Source organism: Diprion similis, chromosome 10, assembly GCF_021155765.1.
Source record: "Diprion similis isolate iyDipSimi1 chromosome 10, iyDipSimi1.1, whole genome shotgun sequence".
Taxonomy (NCBI): Eukaryota; Metazoa; Arthropoda; class Insecta; order Hymenoptera; family Diprionidae; genus Diprion; species Diprion similis.
In genome coordinates this window covers 7,538,878-7,561,288 of record NC_060114.1, presented here as the reverse complement: position 1 = coordinate 7,561,288, position 22,411 = coordinate 7,538,878, and the positions used below count along the sequence as shown (strand labels likewise).

The 22,411-nt window shown below is 40.0% G+C and overlaps 2 protein-coding genes across 2 annotated transcripts; one reads left to right on the top strand and one right to left on the bottom strand.

Moving 5' to 3' along the window:
- Window positions 1-1,799: 1,799 nt before the first annotated feature.
- Window positions 1,800-8,395, bottom strand: LOC124411679 (ATP-binding cassette sub-family C member 4-like). The gene is made up of 17 exons (XM_046890950.1): window positions 8,292-8,395; window positions 8,098-8,208; window positions 7,679-8,024; window positions 7,474-7,605; window positions 7,227-7,418; window positions 6,859-7,167; window positions 6,649-6,777; window positions 6,135-6,566; window positions 5,755-6,060; window positions 5,533-5,667; window positions 4,901-5,414; window positions 3,877-4,107; window positions 3,488-3,724; window positions 3,127-3,389; window positions 2,411-2,856; window positions 2,107-2,236; window positions 1,800-2,007 (listed from the first exon to the last, which is right to left on the bottom strand). The coding sequence occupies exons 1-17, from the start codon at window positions 8,363-8,365 to the stop codon at window positions 1,861-1,863; spliced, it is 4,134 nt and encodes a 1,377-aa protein (XP_046746906.1). The 5' UTR covers window positions 8,366-8,395; the 3' UTR covers window positions 1,800-1,860.
- A 5,282-nt stretch (window positions 8,396-13,677) lies between these two features.
- On the top strand, window positions 13,678-20,815 carry LOC124411408 (ATP-binding cassette sub-family C member 4-like). The gene is made up of 18 exons (XM_046890500.1): window positions 13,678-13,739; window positions 13,980-14,135; window positions 14,845-14,955; window positions 15,020-15,398; window positions 15,784-15,915; window positions 15,993-16,184; window positions 16,244-16,552; window positions 16,621-16,725; window positions 16,797-17,228; window positions 17,372-17,677; window positions 17,789-17,923; window positions 18,042-18,606; window positions 18,705-18,935; window positions 18,991-19,227; window positions 19,314-19,576; window positions 19,783-20,228; window positions 20,371-20,500; window positions 20,615-20,815. Exons 2-18 carry the CDS (start codon window positions 14,062-14,064, stop codon window positions 20,813-20,815), a joined length of 4,248 nt encoding a protein of 1,415 aa, XP_046746456.1. The 5' UTR covers window positions 13,678-13,739; window positions 13,980-14,061.
- Window positions 20,816-22,411: the final 1,596 nt, after the last annotated feature.

Below are 22,411 nucleotides of genomic sequence, written 5' to 3'. Positions count from 1 at the left end.
TGAATATAAGTTTAAAAAAAACAGTGAATGAATAAAACTGTACAAACTTCTAATTTTTGTTGATAATTTCCACGTAGGTAAACAAAAGTGGAGACATCCGACAATACTCACTGTGACTTTCTGAAGTTGAATCGATCATTAACTATAAAACTCGGCAGACACCATTCGGCATGCTTATGAGATCTAAAATGAAGAGGCAACCTAATTAAGTTTCATCCGTGTATCGCGCCGCTACTATCTGCGATCTCTCAGATAACAAAACCCCCCCCCCTCCCCCCCCCCTCGCTCCTTCCCACCAGTTTTGCTAGACCAAGGCCTTCCACACAGATACAGAACGTTGTGTTTCACTTATTCATTTTCTATTTACTGTTCTCATTCTATGTACTGAATTATTGCGGCACTGTAAAATTTAAGAACCTAATAGGCCATCAGAACCCAACAATTATGTCGTTAATAAAAGAATTAAAACGTAATGTTAAGGCCGAGGTCGAGACTCATTTATTGAGTACGTAACTTTGTTTGTTCATTATGTGAATGCAAATGTCTGTTTATCCTTCTTGAGGATTCCTTAATAAATAATCCAGTCTTCCTTGATAGATTGCAAAGTAAGTAAAATATTATTACTACTCTGAAGAGAGCAAACATGTGTTACTTATCAATTTGTCAGTGAATATATAGGATGGAACGATACTTATGTGACATAAGTGGAGTTGGAATGACGTCACGTAGCCGTACAATTCAACTTTTTATGGTAGTAAAATATAATTAGAATTGAATCGCTGCACGAGTTTCCATATGTTACACAATTTATTACACGTTCGCAAATCATCACATGAATATCAAAAAGTAACGATAAAGTAATTCTTACTTAATATGTATAGAAAAAAGTAATCTGTTAGATTTACATTCGGTAATTATGTGAAAATTATGTGTAAGAGTTATTTACTATACAGTTGAATTTATATTCGCAAATATTCTCTCAACGTATCAACAAACCAGACTTGTTGTAAATTTTACTGTGCAAATTCTTCTGTCCATAAAATTACCGTTACACATGGAAATTCACCAAATTATTATTTTCCGTCTTGTAGTTTAATAATAATTTCCGCCAAGGTTAAATTCGCTTTTATTGCACTTTTCCTTAAACTATGTGGACAAGTTTCTATTTCGATAACACTCGCTATCAAACACGGCATTCTGGTAACCAGTTCCGCTAGTCTCTCCATAAAATATATTTTTAACGATAGACTAACCATCGAGTTACACGTGCATTTTTTCAATTTCAAGGCTCTAAAAAATCTATATTTCACTGTGAAGGCCACTCAGGATATTCGGAATCCTGACTCGTTACGAACACTCTATATAACACTAGTTCGGTCGCTGTTGATCTATGCAGCTAAAAACTGGTTTCCCCACTACGCCTCCCATTGAATATTAGTTACAGGATTCAGCATAAATACTTCAGGCAGATGGCATTTAGATTTGATAGACCTCTGATTTTGATAAACCACGACTAAACCTACATTGTGAGAACTCTAAGTATATGTTCCCATAGAATCGCTTCACATAGAAGTTACTATGATGCTGTTATCTTATTTAAACTTTTTAAAAATTTGATAGATTGCCTCGAGTAGATGGGCATTTTTGAAATGCATATTCTGGGGAGAATGAGAAGGGATAACTATCAAGAAAAAAAATGGTGAGCTGTGGGCCAGACTCCTCACGTTTGCTTTTATTTATGTTGTAAGGGGCAACCCGTACATGAATAAAATAAAACATAAATAAAATATGAATAAAATAAATCATAATGTGGTTAATATGCGATGAATTGGAATGCAAAAAATGAAACAATTCCGATGTTTAATCTTCCTTATACTCGGAGATTTTAAGATACGACCTTTCGGCCGTTCGGGAAAGTTTAGCCGCTGTCACCGTTCCTGTTTGTTGGAGCAATTGGAAAAACTGACCGTTGGGATTTTTCAACAGTAGATGCGGAGGGCCAAATTCCTGCGTGAGAAATTAATAAGAATCAGATTCAACCACTATTTACGCACCTAGAATTTTGATTCCCAAACTTTAGGGTCGGCGTCAAATCACTATACATACAACAATACAGCCATCCTCCATAACCAAAACTCTGTCACTGTCCATGACCGTGTTCAATCGATGCGCTATCGTCAGGACCGTGCAATCGGCGAATTTCCGTTTTATGGTATTTTGAATGAGCGCGTCAGTGCTGGAAAAACGACAAAGACACTTGCTGCTGGATAGGAATCATGAATACTGGCACTCAATTGGTGAGGGTTGAATCGACAGCTCACAAGAATGGCGAATAATTTTTTAGCCACACACAACACTAAACCGACCTAGTCAAGATAAAAACAAGGGTCTTGCAGTAATGTAGACTAACTTGTGGTCAATGTTGGCCGTTGCTTCGTCGAGTATAAGCAGCTGATTATTTCGGAGGATTGCTCTGGCTAAACAAATAAGCTGGCGTTGTCCAACACTGAAGTTAGATCCACCCTCAGTAACTTTGAAATCAAGAGATTGCACCGTATCTCCAAGTTCCACTTCTCGAAGACTGTCCCACAGCTCGGCGTCCGAATATTTATTCAACGGATCCAAATTGTAGCGAAGACTTGCCGAGAACAATATTGGCTCCTGAGGGATGATTGAGATGTGGGGACGCAGCTCCTGCAGTCCTATTGATTTCGTATTTATTCCGTCCAAAAGTATTTCGCCGTCCAGTCCATCTCCGATCAAACGGAAGAGCGCTGAGACAAGTGAAGATTTCCCTGCACCAGTTCTTCCGACTATCCCAATCTTCCAGCCAGCCTTGATCGTCACATTCAGATCCTATGGTGATGCGATGGACGAAAAGATACAGACATTCTGAAGCTGAATACATATACTCACACTGTTCAGGCGTTGAGCCTTTTGAACGAAACTAGTGGGATTTGTAGTCATCCTGTAAACCACTCCTTAAAAAACTTGGAAACGACCTCAGCGAAAAATCAGGTTTTTGAACAAGTCTTAGTGGGTAAATTACGATTGGAGAAATGTCCAACGGACGCAACAGCGCAGTTGCAGTATGTGTACAAATCGAAGTAATATTTCCGAAGTTACCTTTAAGACCGGCGGCTTGTCTTCAGCATATTTCATAGAAACACCCTTGAAGACCAAACCACCATTAGAAGGCCAAGTGGACGGAGGAGGCTTGTCAGTCGTGAAAGGTCCCTCCTTCGTTATATCCGTATATTGAAGTAGTCTCTCGACTGAGATCATCTGCGAGACTAGTTCCGTACTCTGTCTCATTCCCCACTGAACCATTCCGTTCAGAATAAGACTTTGGGTAATGGCCAAGCCAACAGACCCTCCGAGAATATTTCCTAGAAATATTATCGGTTAAGAAACTTCGAGAGTTACTTTAATCGCTGCTGATCTTCAGTCTCGCTTGTCACTTTATATTAGACCCAAAGAGACGTACCGTCATCTAACAGGATGAAGGCGAAACAAATGAACGCAGTATAGCCGGTAGAAATGAGATCGAGGAATAGGCCAAAAGCAGAAGATGTGATAATGGTGAGATACCAGGCACTTGAGTGCACGTTTTGAACGTGGTCAAATTCTTTACGCAGCATGTTTTCTACCATCGGACCTCCACTTCGAATGGTCGTTAGTCCGTCTAGAGTGTAGTTGATGTGAGTAAAGACCGGACTTTTCACTGCAATTATTAACGTATTCATCTGTTAGTTGAAAGATATTTGGAAATATTCATCGTAAATGTATTATGAATGCAGAGGAATAAGTATTTAAAAATTACGTAACCTAAATCGTCTAAATGTGCGCCAAGTCTCTAAGTATAACATAACTTACCTATCCCTTCAAGTCGCTTCATTTGCCGATATGTTCTGAGATAGTAGATCCTGATGAAATAGAAAGCTACTCCTAATATTAACACAGGTATTATACTCCACGGCATAATGATGGCTACCATAACAAAGACACCCATCATAGTAGTAAAAACTTGAAACACATCAATCATGGTTCTAGGAACTCGCTCATCCATTGTGCCTACATCCTTCGAAATTCGGTTCAAAATCCTACCTGTGTCAGGAATAGCATAATTAATCGTGATCTTCTTACCAAAAGGGCCGCCATTAAGGATAATACTCGTTTGAAGAGGCTCTTAAGGCGCTTATAAAGAAGCGTCGTACACCTCAAAAACGCGGGGAAGTTCAACCCAGTCCCATGAGATTTGTTAACGACCTTTCATGCATGCCGATAATTTTTTACCGACATTACACGCATACATTACCGGCATGCGCGTAATGTCGGTAATAAATGTCGCCAAAATAAGATTTCGGTGTTCTTCATAATCGAAAACCAGATCAGCTGCCATTTCGTCATTTCACCATCAAATTTCATGGAACTGGGCTCAAAATGTGTGTTTCATCACCGCCGAGTGGCATCATACCGGATAGGTCGATCCATTCCGTGCAACTGTAAAAATTTGGCCAATTTCTGTAAGTGGTAACCAATCTGTAAAATTTTTTTCAACATTTTGAAAAAATAAAAAGACGCTTCACTTTTTGCCAACATAAGGCATTAACTGCCCAAGTTTTACTCTGATCGCTTGAGCGGTATAGAAGTTTTGCATCCCCGCGTTTTTGAGGTGTACAACGCGTCTTTATAAGCACCTTAATATCACAATATGTTGACGAAGAGACAAAGAAAGAGAACAGGATCGTGAGTATCGAAATTTTCCAATGTAAATCTTGAATCTGAGAAATTTTCATGCGATGATAATCTTGCTGCTGAGTAGAACAAAACTTCTGAGTTTCATTTCTGTAATATGGACCTAAAATCTTTTACCTCTGGGTTGAAATATCTAACGTACCAGACGGATTGGCGTTGAAGAATCTCATGGGTGCCCGCAGAAGGTTCTCGAACATATGATTGTGTATGTTGCGACTGGCGTTCATGCACACTCTGACCCAGAGAACCCTGCTTAGTATGAGGAAGAAAATGCAGGTAACAATTATGGTTGTGTGGACATAAATCGCGACGTTTCTACGCAGAAATCCGCATTCGTCAAACCACTGTGACTCTTGATCATCTTGATCATGCCAGGTGTGGTTCGAGCAGCTTGCATTATCGGCAACACCTTTTAAACTATCCTGGTTTGTCCAGTAAATCAACCAGTAATCAGTTGTGTTTGTGGTCACTTGGCCAATTATAATTGTTGCTATTATAAGCATCAATGAGCATAGATTACTACCTGCCAAGAAGTATCGTTTATACACTTTGCTCGTTATTCTTCCTGTCGCAATTTCCTCCTCTTCCACATCTTCAAATTTCTCTTTGCTCTCAGAAAGTTCCGTAGCTTGATCATTCGCAGATGCAGTGATGTCCTATAAGCACACGAGACGCTTTTCAACGAAGGGGATCAACTGCGAGATGATTATCAACTGATCTAAGATCATCGCAACATATTTTCGACTTGCTTATATACTAGTTGACTTTAACCACCTTGTCTTCCATGTTCTCCTCATCAGTGTTTGTGGATTCTTTAGCTTCGTCGGATTCCTCCAAGTGCTTCGAAGTCAGGACATCGGGATTTGTCTGAGCAAGCTCCTCGTATGTTCCCTGGCACTTGACGGTGCCCTGCAATCAGACATTCCAAAGATCAAAGTATTCTGTGATCTCCTGAGCACGTCCAACCAGGAAAGTAAAGTGACGGTCTCAACTCACGCGATTCAGAACTATGACAGCGTCAGCTTGCCGAAGATATTGCAATTGATGAGTCACTAGAATTCGGGTTTTGTTTTTCAGAAACTTTTGGATGCACTCTTTGAACAAGTGATTACCCACGCGAGAGTCAACTCCGCTTAAAGGATCGTCGAGCAAGTATAGATCAGCTTCTCTGTAAAGGGCTCTGGCCAGATTGACTCGAGCTCTCTGACCTCCTGATAACGATGCTCCTCTCTCTCCAACGAAGGTCAAATCGCCGTGGGGCAGCTGAGCGAAGTCTTTGACGAGTGCGCAAGCTTGTGTCACCTAGAAAATACGTTGAGGTAGCGAAAGATATTTATTTTCATAGAATTTCGGCGAGAGAGACGAACTTCGATCACCTTTTGGTATCTCTCCTTTTCGAACGACTGTCCAAAAATGATATTGTCGCGAATGGTGGCGGGAAATATCCAAGGATTCTGACTTGCGTAAGAGATTCGAATTTCCCGTCTACCGATTTCAGTTTTCTCACTGCTTTCGCCAGCAAATAACGACACTCTTCCATATCCGACTGATAACTCGCCGAGTAAAAGATGGAGCAAAGATGATTTTCCTGAGCCTACAGGCCCTACAAGCACTGAAAGTGACTGACGTTTTATTTTCATTGATATTTCGTACAAAGTAGGTGGCAGCTGATCATGGACCCAGTTTGCGGCGACGTTCACCATTTCGATCCCAACACCACGTTCAATTTGTTCACCTGCTTTAGTCTTTTCTACAATCAGTTTACCACTGCTTTCTAAATGTCCAATTTTTTTGGGCAGAAGAGATTCCTGAGAACAAAGACATTATGGAAGATATAGTACGTCGTTTGATAATACTAGTATGACTATATCATTTCACGTAAAAATTCACCATTTCGGTCCCATTCCCATTTTGTAGACATGTTTCACTGATTGCATACTTTTCGACAACCTGCCTGCCATTCTTCACCGGGGATTCAGATTCCTTTAAAGTATCCACTTCATCCAATAGTAAAAATTTCTGAAAAAAATAAAATGAGTTGTAAATCCCAGGTGAATTGCAAACTTACTGTTTGCACGAAATTCAACCTCTTTCACTCACCGTAATTCTTTCCAATGTCACGCGAATCTCTTCTATCATGATAAGACCGAAAGGAAGTCGAAAAGCGCAAGCCAGTTGAAGAATATTAAAGAGAGGAGCTACCGTGTAGGTGAGTTTAGCGTTCAGGGTATTGCCACTTAGTACAAAGGTGACGAGCGTTATGAATAGTGCTAGTCTATCAGAGAACACCGCAATGCCCATGAATATTCCATTCAAGTACACCGTATAACCGATCAGCTTCATTTCAAACCCTCTAATTTTAGCCACCAATGTTTGGAAGGGTTTTTCCCAGCAGTACATTTTCATCACCTACGAGTGAAGAGGGTTAATTCTGCGTTATACGGAGATAAAAGGTCATAGCACTGTACCTGTATTCCAGAAACGAGCTCACTCATCAGCTGCACCCTTTCGTCTGTTTTGACAGCAATTTTGGCCCTCAACATACCAACAATGTGACTTAGGTACCCTTGAACAGGCATCGTCTGCATGACCATTACGCCGATCCCCACCAGGGCAGCCCAACCAACGAATTGCCACATCGTGTATCCCAGCAGCAATACCTGCAATGATTGTCGGAAAGTAGCTGTCCAGATCCACATAGCTTCCGAAAATTACCTGAAATGGCGTGATCCAGATGAAGTTAAGATGTGGCAAGTTGACGTCAAAGCGGGCGACATCGTTACTTATCAGATTCGAGATTTGGCCTACAGCGGTCCTTCCGAATGCAGACTGATTCAGGCGTAGAATCTGAAATAAGCCGGACATGTGAAATCCGTCTTGTCTTCTGCATATACAATTTTGCGACCTGAAGTTCACTCGCCTTGCGGTATATTAGGGAGGAACACGCAACTCGCAATCGCATTCCCATTTCATAGGATCGCGCAAAGTAGTGGTGATCGATCAGAACGTTGACCAAAGATAGGAAGATCATTAGACCAGCGTACATCAGGGCCTCTTGACGATCCATCGATTTTTGTCCGGGATTAAAGTAACTGATAACCCATCCCTGAAGTACTGGCACAATCAAACGAATCACCATCTCTTTGAAGAATACGGCTGCTCCTTGCAGCGCCAAAGGGACCCAAAATGCTCGGAACAGTGCTCGAGCCAGGCTTGGCTGCTTCTCCGAGTTCTTGCTCGATCTCTTCAACTCCTTCCTCCATTCTCTAGACCGAGAGTAACATTCATTTCACTACCATTTCCAAAAGTGAGCTATGACTTTGATCCTGCCTTGCTAACCTTTCGAGCCTGTTACCGATGCTTTCAGACTCATCGGACTTCGGGGGATCGGGTAGATCAGTTATCTGCAAATTGCTCTTCGCACCCTTCCAGAAAATCGGTAGTGTCCACCTGAGGTCAAGAAAATTTTTTGGTTTTTTAAATTTTATTCTGATCAGCTACGTGGTTGAAACTACCATAGGTATCGTTTTTACCAGAAAAACAGTTTACTCAATATGTTTGAAGATTCCTCTGGATTTTTTTTAACTTCTCTTTCCTTGGTGTTCATGTCTTTAATATGATTCAACGTGCCGGTCAATTCTTCACTATGAACAATTATGGAATGAATAATGTTCACGTCTGTATTTTTCAGTGGAGTATGGAGAAGTGCAATTCAAATATTGTTATCTACTGGCTATGTTGCCATAATTCCAGCCATCTCAATAAATTGTGGCTACCGTTGCTCGCTTATCACGATTAAATTCGCATCCTGACAATTGTTTGATATCAAATATTCATCAAGGTCAAGCTAAGTCATATTCGCATTTTGCAGTAATATTTTTATCTCATACTTGCAAACACGATTTTGAAAAAATTAAATTGATCGATTGAATCTGGTTATCATTTTTCATGTATTACCGATTTTTCAGACTTTCTACGATTTTTAATAATGTAAAAAAAATTGGACAAACTTGAAGTTAATAAAATAATCAAAAATGAATTATTTCTTCGGATGACAAACGTTATATAAACTCAAGATTTTGTAATCTATAAATTCAACTACTCTGTATTCGTGTCTCTTGTACTTGATGATAATAATCGTTCAATAAAAATGAATTTCACCAGTGCTTCAAAAGATTTAACTATTCAAGGGAAGACCGGCTGCGTTCTAAAAGTGCTTTCACCACGAATATCTGCTATTTTATCCTAGAGCCGTAGTTCCCTGAGGACTATCAAATACAAAGGTTACAAGAAATTTTCAATCGCATATGTATGCGCACCTACAAGCTATTACATTGTACATACATTCTCAATATTAATATTACGAGGAAACATTCAGTCAATTTTCATTATTCATTAAATGATTAAAGCAAGCAGCGCGAAATTCATTCAGATTTTGTAATGCTGTAATTTTAGGCGGTGAAGAGTTCCAAACGTTGCAAATACTAGGAACGATGCAGACGTGCAATTCTTTTCTCAGCGATCTTCGAAAGTTCTTCCATCACCACCTTCCCGATTAGTTGAACCATTTGGGAAGAGTATTTTTTTTTTTTTATATTTGTATTTTGGATCAGAGTAGCAGCATTTAATAAAAATGGTCTCCACTCCGTCGACTATCTCTGAGAATTGGAGGATTGCTCTGGCCAAGCAGATTAGCTGGCGTTGTCCAACACCGAGGTTTATACCACCCCCCTACCTCCCCCCCCCCCCCCCCCCCACGTAACTTTGAAGCAAAAAGTTAGATTTGGAACAAGTGAGCAGCTTAGAAATGACGAATCTTCCAACTAACGCAGCAGTGCACTCGCTGTGTGTACAGTACTTAATACAATTCTATCGAAGACACTCAGGACCAGCAGGTTGTCCTTAGCATATTTCATGGAAACATTCTTCAGGACCAAAGTACCATTTATAGGCAATTGGGCGATGGTGGATTGTCAATAGCAAAAGGTCTCTTCCGGGGTGTGTATTCGAGTAGTCTCAGCACTGCAATTACTTGTGAAACTGAATCGGCAACCTGTGTTATCGCGACTTATCAGTGTTTGAGAAATTTCCAGTCTCATTACCGTACTCAGCTGTACTGTACCCGTCAAGTTAGGGTTGAAGCATCTCATGGTTGCCTGGATAAGGGTTAGTTCTTCATACACCCCCTGAGATTTGACGATACCCAGCGATGAAGCAAACTTTGTATAACTCCTTTTCTAATATATAAATCATACTCTGTAAAGGAATCCAACGAAAATTCCTCCCAAGATTGACGACAGTAGCAGCGTTAGCTTGACGGAGAAACTGCATCTAATGAGTAATCAGTACTTGGGTCTTGTTTTTTAAAAAGGTTTGGATATACACTTTGGATAAGTGATTAGCGACGGGATTATCAGCAGCATTGAGTGGATCATCGAGCAAATATAAATAAGCATCTCTGTAAATGGCTTTAACCAGGTCAACACGATCCCTCTGGCCTCCCAACAGAAAGGCTCCTCTCTCTACAACCTGAATCAAATAGTTTGATTCTAAATTTTCAGAATAAATCAGTATGTGCAATTGCTTCTCCACTGTTATTTGATAATAAACAGTCACAATAAATTTACTGTTATAAAGTACTAATCGACTCTTTTTGACAGTTGAAACCGCAGTGGGGCAAAAACTATTCATCATGGAAAACAAAGGAGTTATGAATTTTTCGAAAAACAAAGATGTTTTATGTTCCCGGAGTTTTCTCAGGTAGGTACTGATCCGATCGGGCCGTTCGAAAGCTCAATTTCTTCGCATTTTGATTCTCTACAACTCAACAATTGACAGCATCAAGATTGCTTCATTAGTTTCGTTTTTATAAGCAAAAAAATTATTCAATAAACACGATCTTTTGCGTATAATTGTGAATAAAATATGCATAGACCATATAAGTTGCGAGTTGGAAACTTGATAAAATACAACTACAGACTACCTTTCGTGTAATGGCATAGTCGGAACTATTTTTGTCATGATAAAATCCTCCATTCCTTTGCCTACTTATTGATAAAGACCTTTTTACGCCACATATTCGCCCTATAACCGTTATTTTATTGGAGTGCAATATCTTTGGATAACGTTAGGTTGGTAAAAAAAATATTCTCGCAATCTCGGTTCATGAAAATGAGCTCTACCATATAAAGACCTGATTTGTCTCAAAGCCGAAGAAAAATAATTATACATATATGAGCCTTTAATCGCTCCATTCGTCTCCCTGGACCCGCACGAGTTAAAATACACCGTTTGGTCCTCTGTTGCTAGGTGCGTAATCAGTGGGTGCAAGTGATAATTTATAACTGAATTAAGTTATGTAAGCTATATGAAAACACGAGTATCATATATTCGGAGTTTAACCAAAAATGGTGTTAATTCTGGCCAAGCCCAAACACATACAGAATTCATTATGCAATTTACGAAATGTTCAGACAGGCATGAAAAATTATTTGTTCTCAAATTTTTTGGAGTATCCGTTGTGCCGCAGGTATCTTGTAGCGCTCTGAAGCAGGATAAATATATCAAACTTATGGAAATTTGACTGTAAGAAAATTTTTTTAAAATTGACAATTTTTCGGAGGTTCGTCGTCCCACATGTTACCCTATGTTGTGTGATAAGGCCCGAGTCACACGCAATACTTTTTATGACAACCGAATGAAGAGTGGTGGGGCTTTGCATGGTGGTTTTGCGAGAGCTGTTGGTCAATCGGTGATCGCCTCCTTGGTACGAGTGACGTCGCCTATGTCGGGTATCAGCGTCTTCCATCAGTCACCGTCGTATGTACAGACACAGCTGACGTTGGTGAGGCATGCGACCAGCTGTCCGTTACAACATATATGTATGTTGCACCGAATGTACATGGATATATCAGAGCATCAAGAGCCGAAGGCTGTCAACATCCAATTTTACCGACGTTTTTTACCGACGTTACACGCATACCGGTAATGCATGCTTGTAATGTCGGTAAAAAGTTACCGACATGCGTGTAAGGTCGGTAAAAAATCTCGACAGAATGAGATATCGGTGTTCTTTGCAATCGTAAGACCAGATGACTTGGCATTTTGCCATTTTACCATCAAATTTCATGGGACTGGGCTTAAAGTGTGTGTTTCATCAACGCCGAGTGGCATCATGCCGAATGGTTCAATCCTTTTGGTGCAACTGTGAAAATTTTCCCAATTTCGGAAGGTGGTAACTGAAAATAACTGTAAATTTTTTTTCCATATTTTCAAAAAGTAAATCGATTGTGAATGATACTTTACGCTACTACGGTCAATTAAAAGTTGTTTAGACATGATATGCAGTGTGAATTATTGCCGAAGATATTCGGTGATTTTATTCAAAATTGTATCACAACAGTTTGACGTCTTATAATTATTTTGATTCAATGATCGAGTTTGATTTCAGTTTCCCTGCCTTTTTGTTATTTTTAGGGTTCCGTACCTCAAAATGAAAAAACGGAACCCTTAACCTGGAAACGTCCACACCTTTTTTCTCAGGAACGGGTAAAGGTATCAAGTTAAAAGTAATACCAAATACTAAGGTCCACGGTCCCTTGTAGGTGTAAAAAATTCAAACTTGTAAGTCAATGCAATCAAAAGATACGGCCATTTATGTCACATATTTTGACACTCGCAAACTCACCAATCAACACGTATAGAGCACTTCCCGTTGACCTAGAATCGTGAAATTTGGAAAAAACCAAGGTTTCACAGCACGAGTAAGAGCCAAAGTCCGAAAATAGTTAATTTATAATAAGATAACCGCAGTGTTAATTGCTCAGTGATCGTGATATTCATGCAAGCGATTTTACCTTACCAATCGCAAATTGCACAACTCGATGCGCACGGAACCTGTTATAAATGAAAATGAGATTCTGCTGCATATTTCAATGGACAAACTTCAATTTCCGCATCATCTCATTATACACTAACTAGTTTATTGCTGACAACCTTGTGTCTCTTACCGCGGTGAACAGAAGATTAGCAACCGGTTCTCAGTAAATGTGAGAACAGTAGACAAGCAGCTACCTGAAATAATACTCGAAGAACTTTATATTTAAATTTTATATCAAGCACGTCGATAATTACGCAAAACTTTATGTGATTTTATGAGAAATTTTGTGCAAAATTCAAAAACTTTACGTTGAGTACTTCAGATCTTTCAACCGAATGATTTGGACACTGCTTCATTTTTTCATAAGAGGTCTTACTTCGAAACAAATCAATCGCGGATAAAAAAAATATCAGGTTAAAAGTTTTTTTAACTATCTGTCGAATATATGTGTCGAACATTTTGTAATATTTCTATCACCCTTTTAAGTTTGACCTTTCATTGAAAAACACAATATATTATACACTTTTTTTTTTTTTATTAAACATTGGTACATAAATTACTGACAATAATATTCGATGGTTGAATTTGGGTTGGTTTAATTCCGTAAAAAATCAACAAGTTCTATCACCAAAAAATACTTTGGAAAATAAGCAACGAAACAAACAGGAAATAAAGTTGAGTTGAAATATCCACGTACCGTCTGACTCAAAATAATTGATTCAGGGTGTAACCTTGACGTACCTGTCATTGGAATATTTACGAGAACGGACGTTGTGTTCGACGGAACGTCTCGTGAAAAGTGAAGGGACTACCTCGAAGTAGGAGGGGTATCTTATCTCGGATGCAGCGATAAATGGTGTCAGTGGAGAAGCTTTATCAAAATCAGTCACTTATGGAACACGTGTGAGTGGAACAGGTCGAGAAGGAAGTCGACAGATAAATCCTACGTGTGTGAAACTGATGGAAATTTTATTTTAATTGTTTTAAAAGGCTGCATGAGGAGCAATGAATATTTTACTTTCATTATACAAAGAGGTTGCAAGCGATTTTCTTCTCTTGTGAAAAGTGGCGGGAAATTTTGAACAGAAACATTGTTACAGAGGTGTGTATGCATTCTTTTTTCTTATCGTGGATCATTCTAAGTCTCTCAACGATTGAAACTGAATAAAAGAAAATGTGAAATATTTTAAATTCGCTAAACTAGTTTATTTGTCAACTCTTGCTTTGACTAAAACTTGGGTTATTGGTTAATTCAATTGAATAAAATTGATGAATAGAACAATGAATTGATTGATTCGATATTTCCATTTGTGAATCAATTCTTGTTTCTTATTTTCGGCAGATGACGATATCACAAGATTTCATGCCGGAAAAAGAATAACAGTCAAAACTGTCTCATTAATTGGAGGTGTCATTAATAAAATATGGACACCAAGGAGAAACGCAGCCTAAAAAGTCCGGAAGAAACATCGAGTTTCTTAAACTCGTTATGTTTCGGGTAAGTAATTTGTAGCCGCAAGGGATTTAAAAATTAAACGATTACTGTCGATGTAATTTTTATGAAAAATAGTATTTTTTTTTTTTTAATTATGACAGTGATGATACAATTTTTTCTTCATTTTTCAATTTGTTATATATATTACTTATCAGATTATTTACGACGAAAATCGTAAATAATGACTGATGATTATTGTTACTTAGACAAGTGAGGAGGTGTTTTCCCAGAGTTTTCTCAGAGTTTAGTGATCTAGACTTTGAATTTTGTCTATATAGTTGATTTCGTAGTTAATATCAGGAATATACCGTTGCAAGACCTTGTATCTCAAGTAGTTATCAACTAGTGTGTGCAATTATTTATCTAGTTTATCTAAGCATTCCACTATCTTTCTTGACACGGATGCAACATATAAAAATCATTCATAATGTTCGTTATAGCAATAAATTGTTTTGTCAATTTACGCTACACGAACTAGAGGGGGAAGTTAGGCAGCAGGTACTTAGGTGTAGAACCGTTTGTTGATCACGCGGATTTTCATCCGTGTTTACATTTCACGATAAGTAAAATAGACGAAAAATGAGACAATGAATTTGGGAATAATAACAGCTTTTCGTAAATAATTATAAGTACAGCCGACTTAGTATTCGAGACTAATGATACGAAAGAAACCCGAATCCTGCGTTTTGCGATATAATGAATTAAATTTCAGTTGGACGTTGCCAATTTTCATAAAAGGAACGAAATGCGACTTGCAGTTAACAGATTTGTACGATCCCTTAAAATCCGACGAGTCCAAAGGACTCGGTGATCGTCTTGAACGGTGGGTAAAGTCAATGACTTCTGTTCTCCGATTCAACATTTCTTTAATACTTCCTTGAACTTAGAGAATGGAAAAAGGAGTTGGCAAAAGTCAAGGAAATTCCGACACTTCGAGACGGCAGCACGAAGAAGAAGCCGCAGAGACAGCCAAGTCTGGCTTGGGCTCTGACTCGAGTCTTGTGGGCTCCGTTCATGGTTCGAGGACTGCTCATCTTCGTTCAGATGATGGTGCTGCGGGTTCTGCAGCCCCTGGTCCAGGGCTGGGTGATTAGCTACTTTAAGCAAGGCAAAAACGCGATGACCCAAAGCGAGGTACTCCTCTATGCAACCTTCCTGGTCCTCCTGATTCTCGGCAATGTTTTCGTGCATCAACACGTCGCTCTGCGAAGCCACGAAATCGGAATGCGCGCCAGAATCGCGTGCTGTTCCTTGATATACCGGAAAGTGAGTAGAACTTTCACTAGCAGCCGAGGTATCGACCACCCTTGAAATCAGGTGTACACCACTCTTTTAGTATTTTGCATTCTCGTGAAATGTTTTGATATCCCAAAATCCTAAGAAATTGTTTTAAATCTCGTGAAATATTGTGAACCATTTGAAATCTGTGAAATCTTGGGAATCAGTTAATTTGAAATCCGTAAAATCCTGTGGATTATTTAGAAATTCCATGAAATCTTATGAAATTATTGAAATAATTGAAATGTTTTGCTGTATTGCAATTCTAAAACCCGGTCTACGCACAAACTGAAAATTAGCCAACCCCTCACCCGCAATTAAAGATCACTATGACATGAAGGATACAACGAAAAAAGTCTTTCGCAAATTTCAGCTCCTATGCCTCAATCTAGCCTCAGTTAATAACATAGCTGCAGGTCGAGTGGCTAACTTGATTAGCAACGACGTGGCAAGATTCGACTACCTTCTGAGGTTTCTTCACTTCATTTGGATTATGCCATTGCAGGTGAGTTGTTGATGATTTTTAAATCAAGACCTTCTAAGTCACTTGAGGAAACTGTTAGAGTGCGTAAATTGTCACAGTTGCTGCTGGTGGGATGCGTGATGTGGCAGTTTGTCGGTGTAGCTGCGTTGGTAGGAATAGCGGTCATGATGATCCAGACGATGCCTCTCGAACTCTACTTCAGTCGCCTCAGCGCGAAATTGAGATCGAAAATCGCGGCAAAGACGGATCAACGGGTGCAGCTGATGAGTGAACTGATTTCTGGGATAGAGGTGATTTTCGGGTCTACGCTAAAAGGGGAGCAATTTAAAATGTGGTTTCACTTTCGCAGGTTGTGAAGATGTACGGATGGGAACAACCGTTCGAGCAGGAAGTGTCGAGGATTCGTTCACTGGAGTTAAAACTGATCTCCTTTACGTCTTTCCTCTCAGGTATACTCTTGAGCATTATGGAGTTCTCGAAGAGAGTCACTCTGTTCTCAACTCTGATGACTTTTGTCCTGATGGGAAACCTGCTCACTGCTGAAATCATCTTTCCACTAACTACGATGTTCGACTTTCTGCGGATCACGTGTGCTGTAGCTGTTCCCCAGGCAATCATCATGGCTTCTGAAGCAAAGGTCTCTTTAAAAAGGATCACGGTAAGTTCAGGGCAATTATTTTCCGTGATTATCACCGGTTAGCAAAATATTGTTCACGTTATTTTCAGGAATTTTTACTACTGGACGAAGTCAAACATTGGAAACATTCTGAATTTGTAGCCCCTGATGGAAACCGTAATCAACTGGGTGAGAAGGGACCAGGAGATGAAATGGTAATTGGTGTCATCAGTTTATATAGGTACATATAAAAAAAAACTATACTTCATACAAATTTTTCATTTAGCTGCTGCTGGATAAGAAACGTTCGGTGGAAAAATTCTCTTCAACGTCTAATAGCGACATTCACAGTACCGAAAAGATATCGAATGGACGCAGTATTGAGATTGAAATGACACAGGTTGCTGCGAACTGGGTTTACGAACAGCTGCCACCTACCTTGTTCGAACTTTCTATGACGATAAAGAGTCGAACACTTTCCGTACTTGTGGGGCCCGTTGGCTCTGGAAAGTCGTCGGTGCTTCACCTCCTCTTGGGCGAATTGTCAGTCGGTGCTGGAAAAGTGTCGTTCTTCACCACTGAAAACAACACCAAAACTGCAATTAATCATACAGATATTCGCATATCATATACTAGCCAAGACCCTTGGATCTTCGCCGCATCCGTACGCGACAACATAATTTTTGGCCAACCCTACGACAAGAATCGATACCAAGAGGTAAATGGACAAAAGTTACCATTTGATCAATCATGTGTTGGAAAAAAAGGTTACAAGCATTATCGACTATCAAATTACTGTTTTCACACATCAGCGTCGAAGTGAAAAAGTAAACCTTCATGTATCCTGAATACTGTTCGCAGGTGATTAGAGTCTGCGCACTAGTCGAAGACTTCGAGCAGCTACCTCAGGGCGATTTGACTTACGCAGGAGAGAGAGGAGCGTCCCTGTCTGGAGGCCAGAAGGCTCGGGTGAACCTGGCAAGAGCTCTTTACAGAGACGCCGATCTTTACTTACTCGATGATCCTCTCAGCGCTGTGGATTCAAGAGTGGGAAATCACTTGTTCAAAGAGTGCATCCAAGGCTTCTTAAGGGATAAAACTCGAATCCTTGTCACCCATCAGCTTCAATTTCTTCGAGAAGCTGACAGTGTCATTGTTCTAAATCGAGTTAGTGGTACTTTTCTTTGACTTAGAATGTCCATTCATGCGGTCGAAGATTGATCCTGGTTGGAGAATTCAAGAATAACCAACATCGTCTTATTCACTCTTCAATTTCAGGGGCATGTTGAGTATGAGGGTACTTATGAAGAACTGAAGCATTCTGGACTGGCACTAATGGATACTGAAAACTCAGAGGGATTCGATGAGGTCGAAGAAGATAAGGAGAATCACGATAAGGACATAGAAGACAGGGTAAAACCAGCAAATTAGTATACGAATTAGCTCAATCAAATGACATTTTAAAAAACAATAACGTTTTCTTTTGGGAGGGAAATTTCATTAGTCGTTACAGTGATGACGGTGCTTTCAGGAACTTACCGCAGTTGTGGATGACAATGACGAATCAAGCACACCTCCAGAAAGTACCAAGAGTTCATCTCAGTCATCAGATGTAAAACAGGAGGAGGTCGCAACTGGAGACATGTCAAACAACGTGTACAAAAACTACATTTCAGCGGGTGGTAATATGTGCTCACTGATTATTGCCGTTGCAGCCTTCATCATCACGCAAGCATCAACTAGTGGAAGTGATTATTGGATAACATATTGGACAAACCAAAATGCTCGCAGAGCTACGCTAATACTGTCAAACGACTCTGCTTCCGATTCTGCAAACTACCGGAATTCAACTGAAGATAACCGTGAGCAGATAGACTTGACCACCAAATCCCAGTGGCTTGATGATTATGGACTGCTTCGTAAAAGCGTCGCAATTTATGTCTACACAATAGTCATTGCATTCTCTACTGTGATTCTCACTTTTCGTAACGTGTTTTTCTTGCGAATATGCATGAACGCCAGTCGGAACTTACACAACTCGATGTTTGCTAATCTGCTGCGAGCGACCATGAGATTCTTCCAAACTAATCCATCCGGTACAGTGAATGATCATATATGTTGTGACTTTAGTTTCCAACCTCAGTCGCTGTACCATGGCTTGAGTGGTCATTCAGTTTTCCTTGTCACCATGCAGGGAGGATTATGAACCGATTTTCAAAGGACGTTGGCACCATGGACGAGCAACTGCCCAAAACGATGCTTGACGCACTTCACACCTTCGCTACGACAATTGGGATTTTTGCAATGGTGAGTATCGTCAACCCGTTGACGATCATACCAATTTTGGTTATAGCCGGATTGTTCTATGTGTTGAGAATGTACTACCTCAAAACGGCTCAGGACATTAAGCGACTTGAAGGAATCGGTAAGTTGCACTCATTTTTAGCACAAGATCGTAAACTAATCCAGTATGTCCTCAGCCAAAAGTCCCGTCTTTTCGCACGTCAGTTCTACCCTGCACGGGCTGACGACAATACGGAGTCGGGGTGTACCGGTTGCAGAAATGTTGCGGAACGAATTTGACCGTCACCAAGATGGCCACACTAGTGCCTGGTACTTGACCATTGCAACGGCGACTGCGTTTGGGTTTACCCTTGACCTGATTTTGTGTGGTCTGATGACTTTCGTTTGCTTCTCATTTATTCTGATGGACAACGGTTTGTATCTCCTGATTTCAGGGTATCAAATGTCACAAAAGAAGGTTCTTGAAAAGAGTTTTGCATGTGACCTCTGAAACTTCTAGGTAATATTCTTGGAGGTTCTGTTGGGCTGGCCATTTCGCAGTGCCTTTCCTTGACCGGAATGGTTCAGTACGGTATAAAGCAGAGCACCACCGTCATCGCACAAATGACAGCAGTAGAAAGGATCCTTCAGTACACAAACCTTCCAAAAGAGGGACCTTTCAAAACTGATAAACCACCTCCGGAAACTTGGCCTTCTGATGGCACTTTAGTCTTTAAAGACGTCTCTATGAGATATGTCCTCAGCAAGCCACCAGTGCTGAAGGTAATTTTTTGACTCATATTATTTTTGCCGAAAAGGTTCAGACTCGTTCGGTTCTGTTCTGAGAATCAAGGAAGATTTTGTCCTGATAAGTTCACAGTTTACTTCTCACTATGTCTTTTTAATGGAATTGTATATTGGGTTCTTCATATGCAGTACTGAAAGTATTCAGACGATCTCTCATCCCCATTTTTATCCTTGAATCTTAGGACCTCAATTTCAAGATAAATCCTGGCTGGAAAGTCGGAATTGTTGGAAGAACCGGTGCTGGGAAATCTTCGCTTATATCAGCGCTGTTTCGTTTGACTGGAGACGGACTAGAGGGTGAAATACTACTGGACGGAATAGACACGAAGTCAATAGGGCTGCATGAGCTGCGGCCTCGCATCTCCATCATCCCTCAGGAACCAATTTTGTTCTCGGCAAGTCTCCGCTACAACTTGGACCCGTTTAACCATTACTCGGACGCCGAGCTGTGGGACAGTCTCCGAGAAGTCGAACTTGGGAATTCAGTCCAAACCCTCGACTTCCGGGTAGCTGGAGGTGGTGCAAACTTCAGCGTTGGACAACGTCAATTGATATGCTTGGCTAGAGCTATACTAAAGAACAATCGAGTGCTCGTACTTGATGAAGCTACCGCAAACATCGACCGTGGGTTAGTATAAATAGTGTCAGACTCATATGCGATGTGGTTGTGGATCATTTGACAGTGTGATTTTGTTTCTGGTATCATGTCATGGCTTGTCAATGACTTTGTGGATAACGGTGGACTCAATCAGTGATTTCTGCGGTTGCAGGTCCGATGCTCTGATTCAAGATACCATCAAACGGAGGTTTGCAGACTACACGGTGTTGACAGTGGCTCATCGACTAAACACCATAATGGACAGCGATCGAGTCATGGTTATGAGAGGAGGTCACATAGTGGTTTGTAGCTTTCATGGTTTGATTCTTTAATGTCGTCGAGTATAAATTCACCCATGAGTGAATTTCTTGGTACTAATGGCCTGATTTATATATTTTCGATTTTATTGTGAACAGGAGTTTGATCATCCACATTTACTGTTGCAAAAACCGAACGGCTATTTCTCGAGATTGCTTCAACAAACGGGAAAAGAGATGACGGTAAAACTTTCAAAAATTGCCGAAAGTGCCTATCAGATGAGTCCTGAATTCAGAAAGGATGCTCACCAGAAAGACCTCACCATTACTAACAGTGAAAACACAATAACGAAAATGTAGCGACAGTATCTGTAGCATATAATGATTAAACATACTTTATACCATGATGCATTTATTCGTTAGCATGTTGTTGTTATTATTCTACACAACGAGTCTTCAATTGTGATCAATAAATCCATAAATCCATGAACATGTAAATTTTTGTTACGGAAGTATGTAATTACTTTTTCAACTTCCCGTTTCTATATTTTCAGAGAATTGTATTAGAGTTATAGAATTCATCCCGAAAGTAAAAAGTTGAGTTTTCACTAGATCTCGACGTTTCGATGTCTAGAGAATCATTTTCGACCATTTTTCGCCTGTACCGCGTGTATGTGCGCCTGCGTGTGTGAGTATTTATGCGTCAATGCCTGCATTCATGTGTATGATCAATTTTTCTGCCCAACAATATCTCGAAAAAGAGTAACCGGATTTCAATGATTTTGATCTCAATTGACGCGGCCTTTCCAAATTTAGAATTGATTAGATTTTGGCTTTGATCGGTTTGGTACATTTAGAATTATTTAAACAACAAAATTCCAAGATATAAAATAAAAATGATGATATCTTGAGGATGGATGCTTGGAGTTGAAAAACAATTGCTCGGGAAAGGAAAAAAATGACACGTGCTCCAATATTATTCAATAATTTTTAAAAATGAAATCGATGAATTGGAAGTGCGAACAAAAATATTCATCAAAAATTGATGCAATGAAAAAAAATTAGCTCAAAGGGTTTGTAAAGAATTCGTTTTTTATGGAACATATATGATTAATTGATCAGTTATAATTTATCAAAATTTTACCAACGACAGGATGGTTTTTCGATTTGAAAAGCAAACGATAAATGCATTCATCCAGTTGGAAGCGGCGTTTTCAAAATACACTCTTACGTCATAGAAAAAATTTCTGTTTGGATGAAATCTGAGCGGTTCGTTGCAAGCATTTCAGATTAGCAATGTAGCGTCGGAAAACTTTCCAACATAGAAGGCTTCCGTGATTCTATATGAAAAGAAATAAGGATTGGAGGACGAAATATGGAACGAAACAAATTTGTCTAAATACTCAATTGAGCCAAGAGAAATTGTTGCAATTTATTGGCTCACTGGGGAAAAGCCGCTGAAGCATAAAAACCCCTTATTATTACTGTAGTTAAGTTGTGTCAAGAGTGTATGAGGTGTTAGTGTACGATCAATGGTTGTGTCTTGCAAGTGGAGAGCTGCCGTGAGATTTAGAGGCCGAAGGCGTGAATCTACGGAGGTTCAATCGGCTGGCGAGAACCTACTGTTTAAATTGGAGAGGAGAGGAAGAGAACAAGAGAGTTCCGAGCGCAACGGGAACGGCCGGAGACTCGAATCGGACTGACAAACCGAGCGGCGATTCCCGGTCAGTTATTTTTTCTTCCAACGATCAGCGCCATCTTTGCGGTCAACGACGATCCACCCAATCGCGTAGCCCCGCGATCGCGTCTAAACTTACCGCGGCTTGTTGGTAGCGGTACGAGCATTGGAGTGTTTTTGTTCAGAATTGTGTAAAAATCGTGGCTGTTGAGCCCTTTTTTGCGTTCGGGACCCTACGCTATCAACACTTTCCCCTGTATAAGAAAAAAAATTCAATT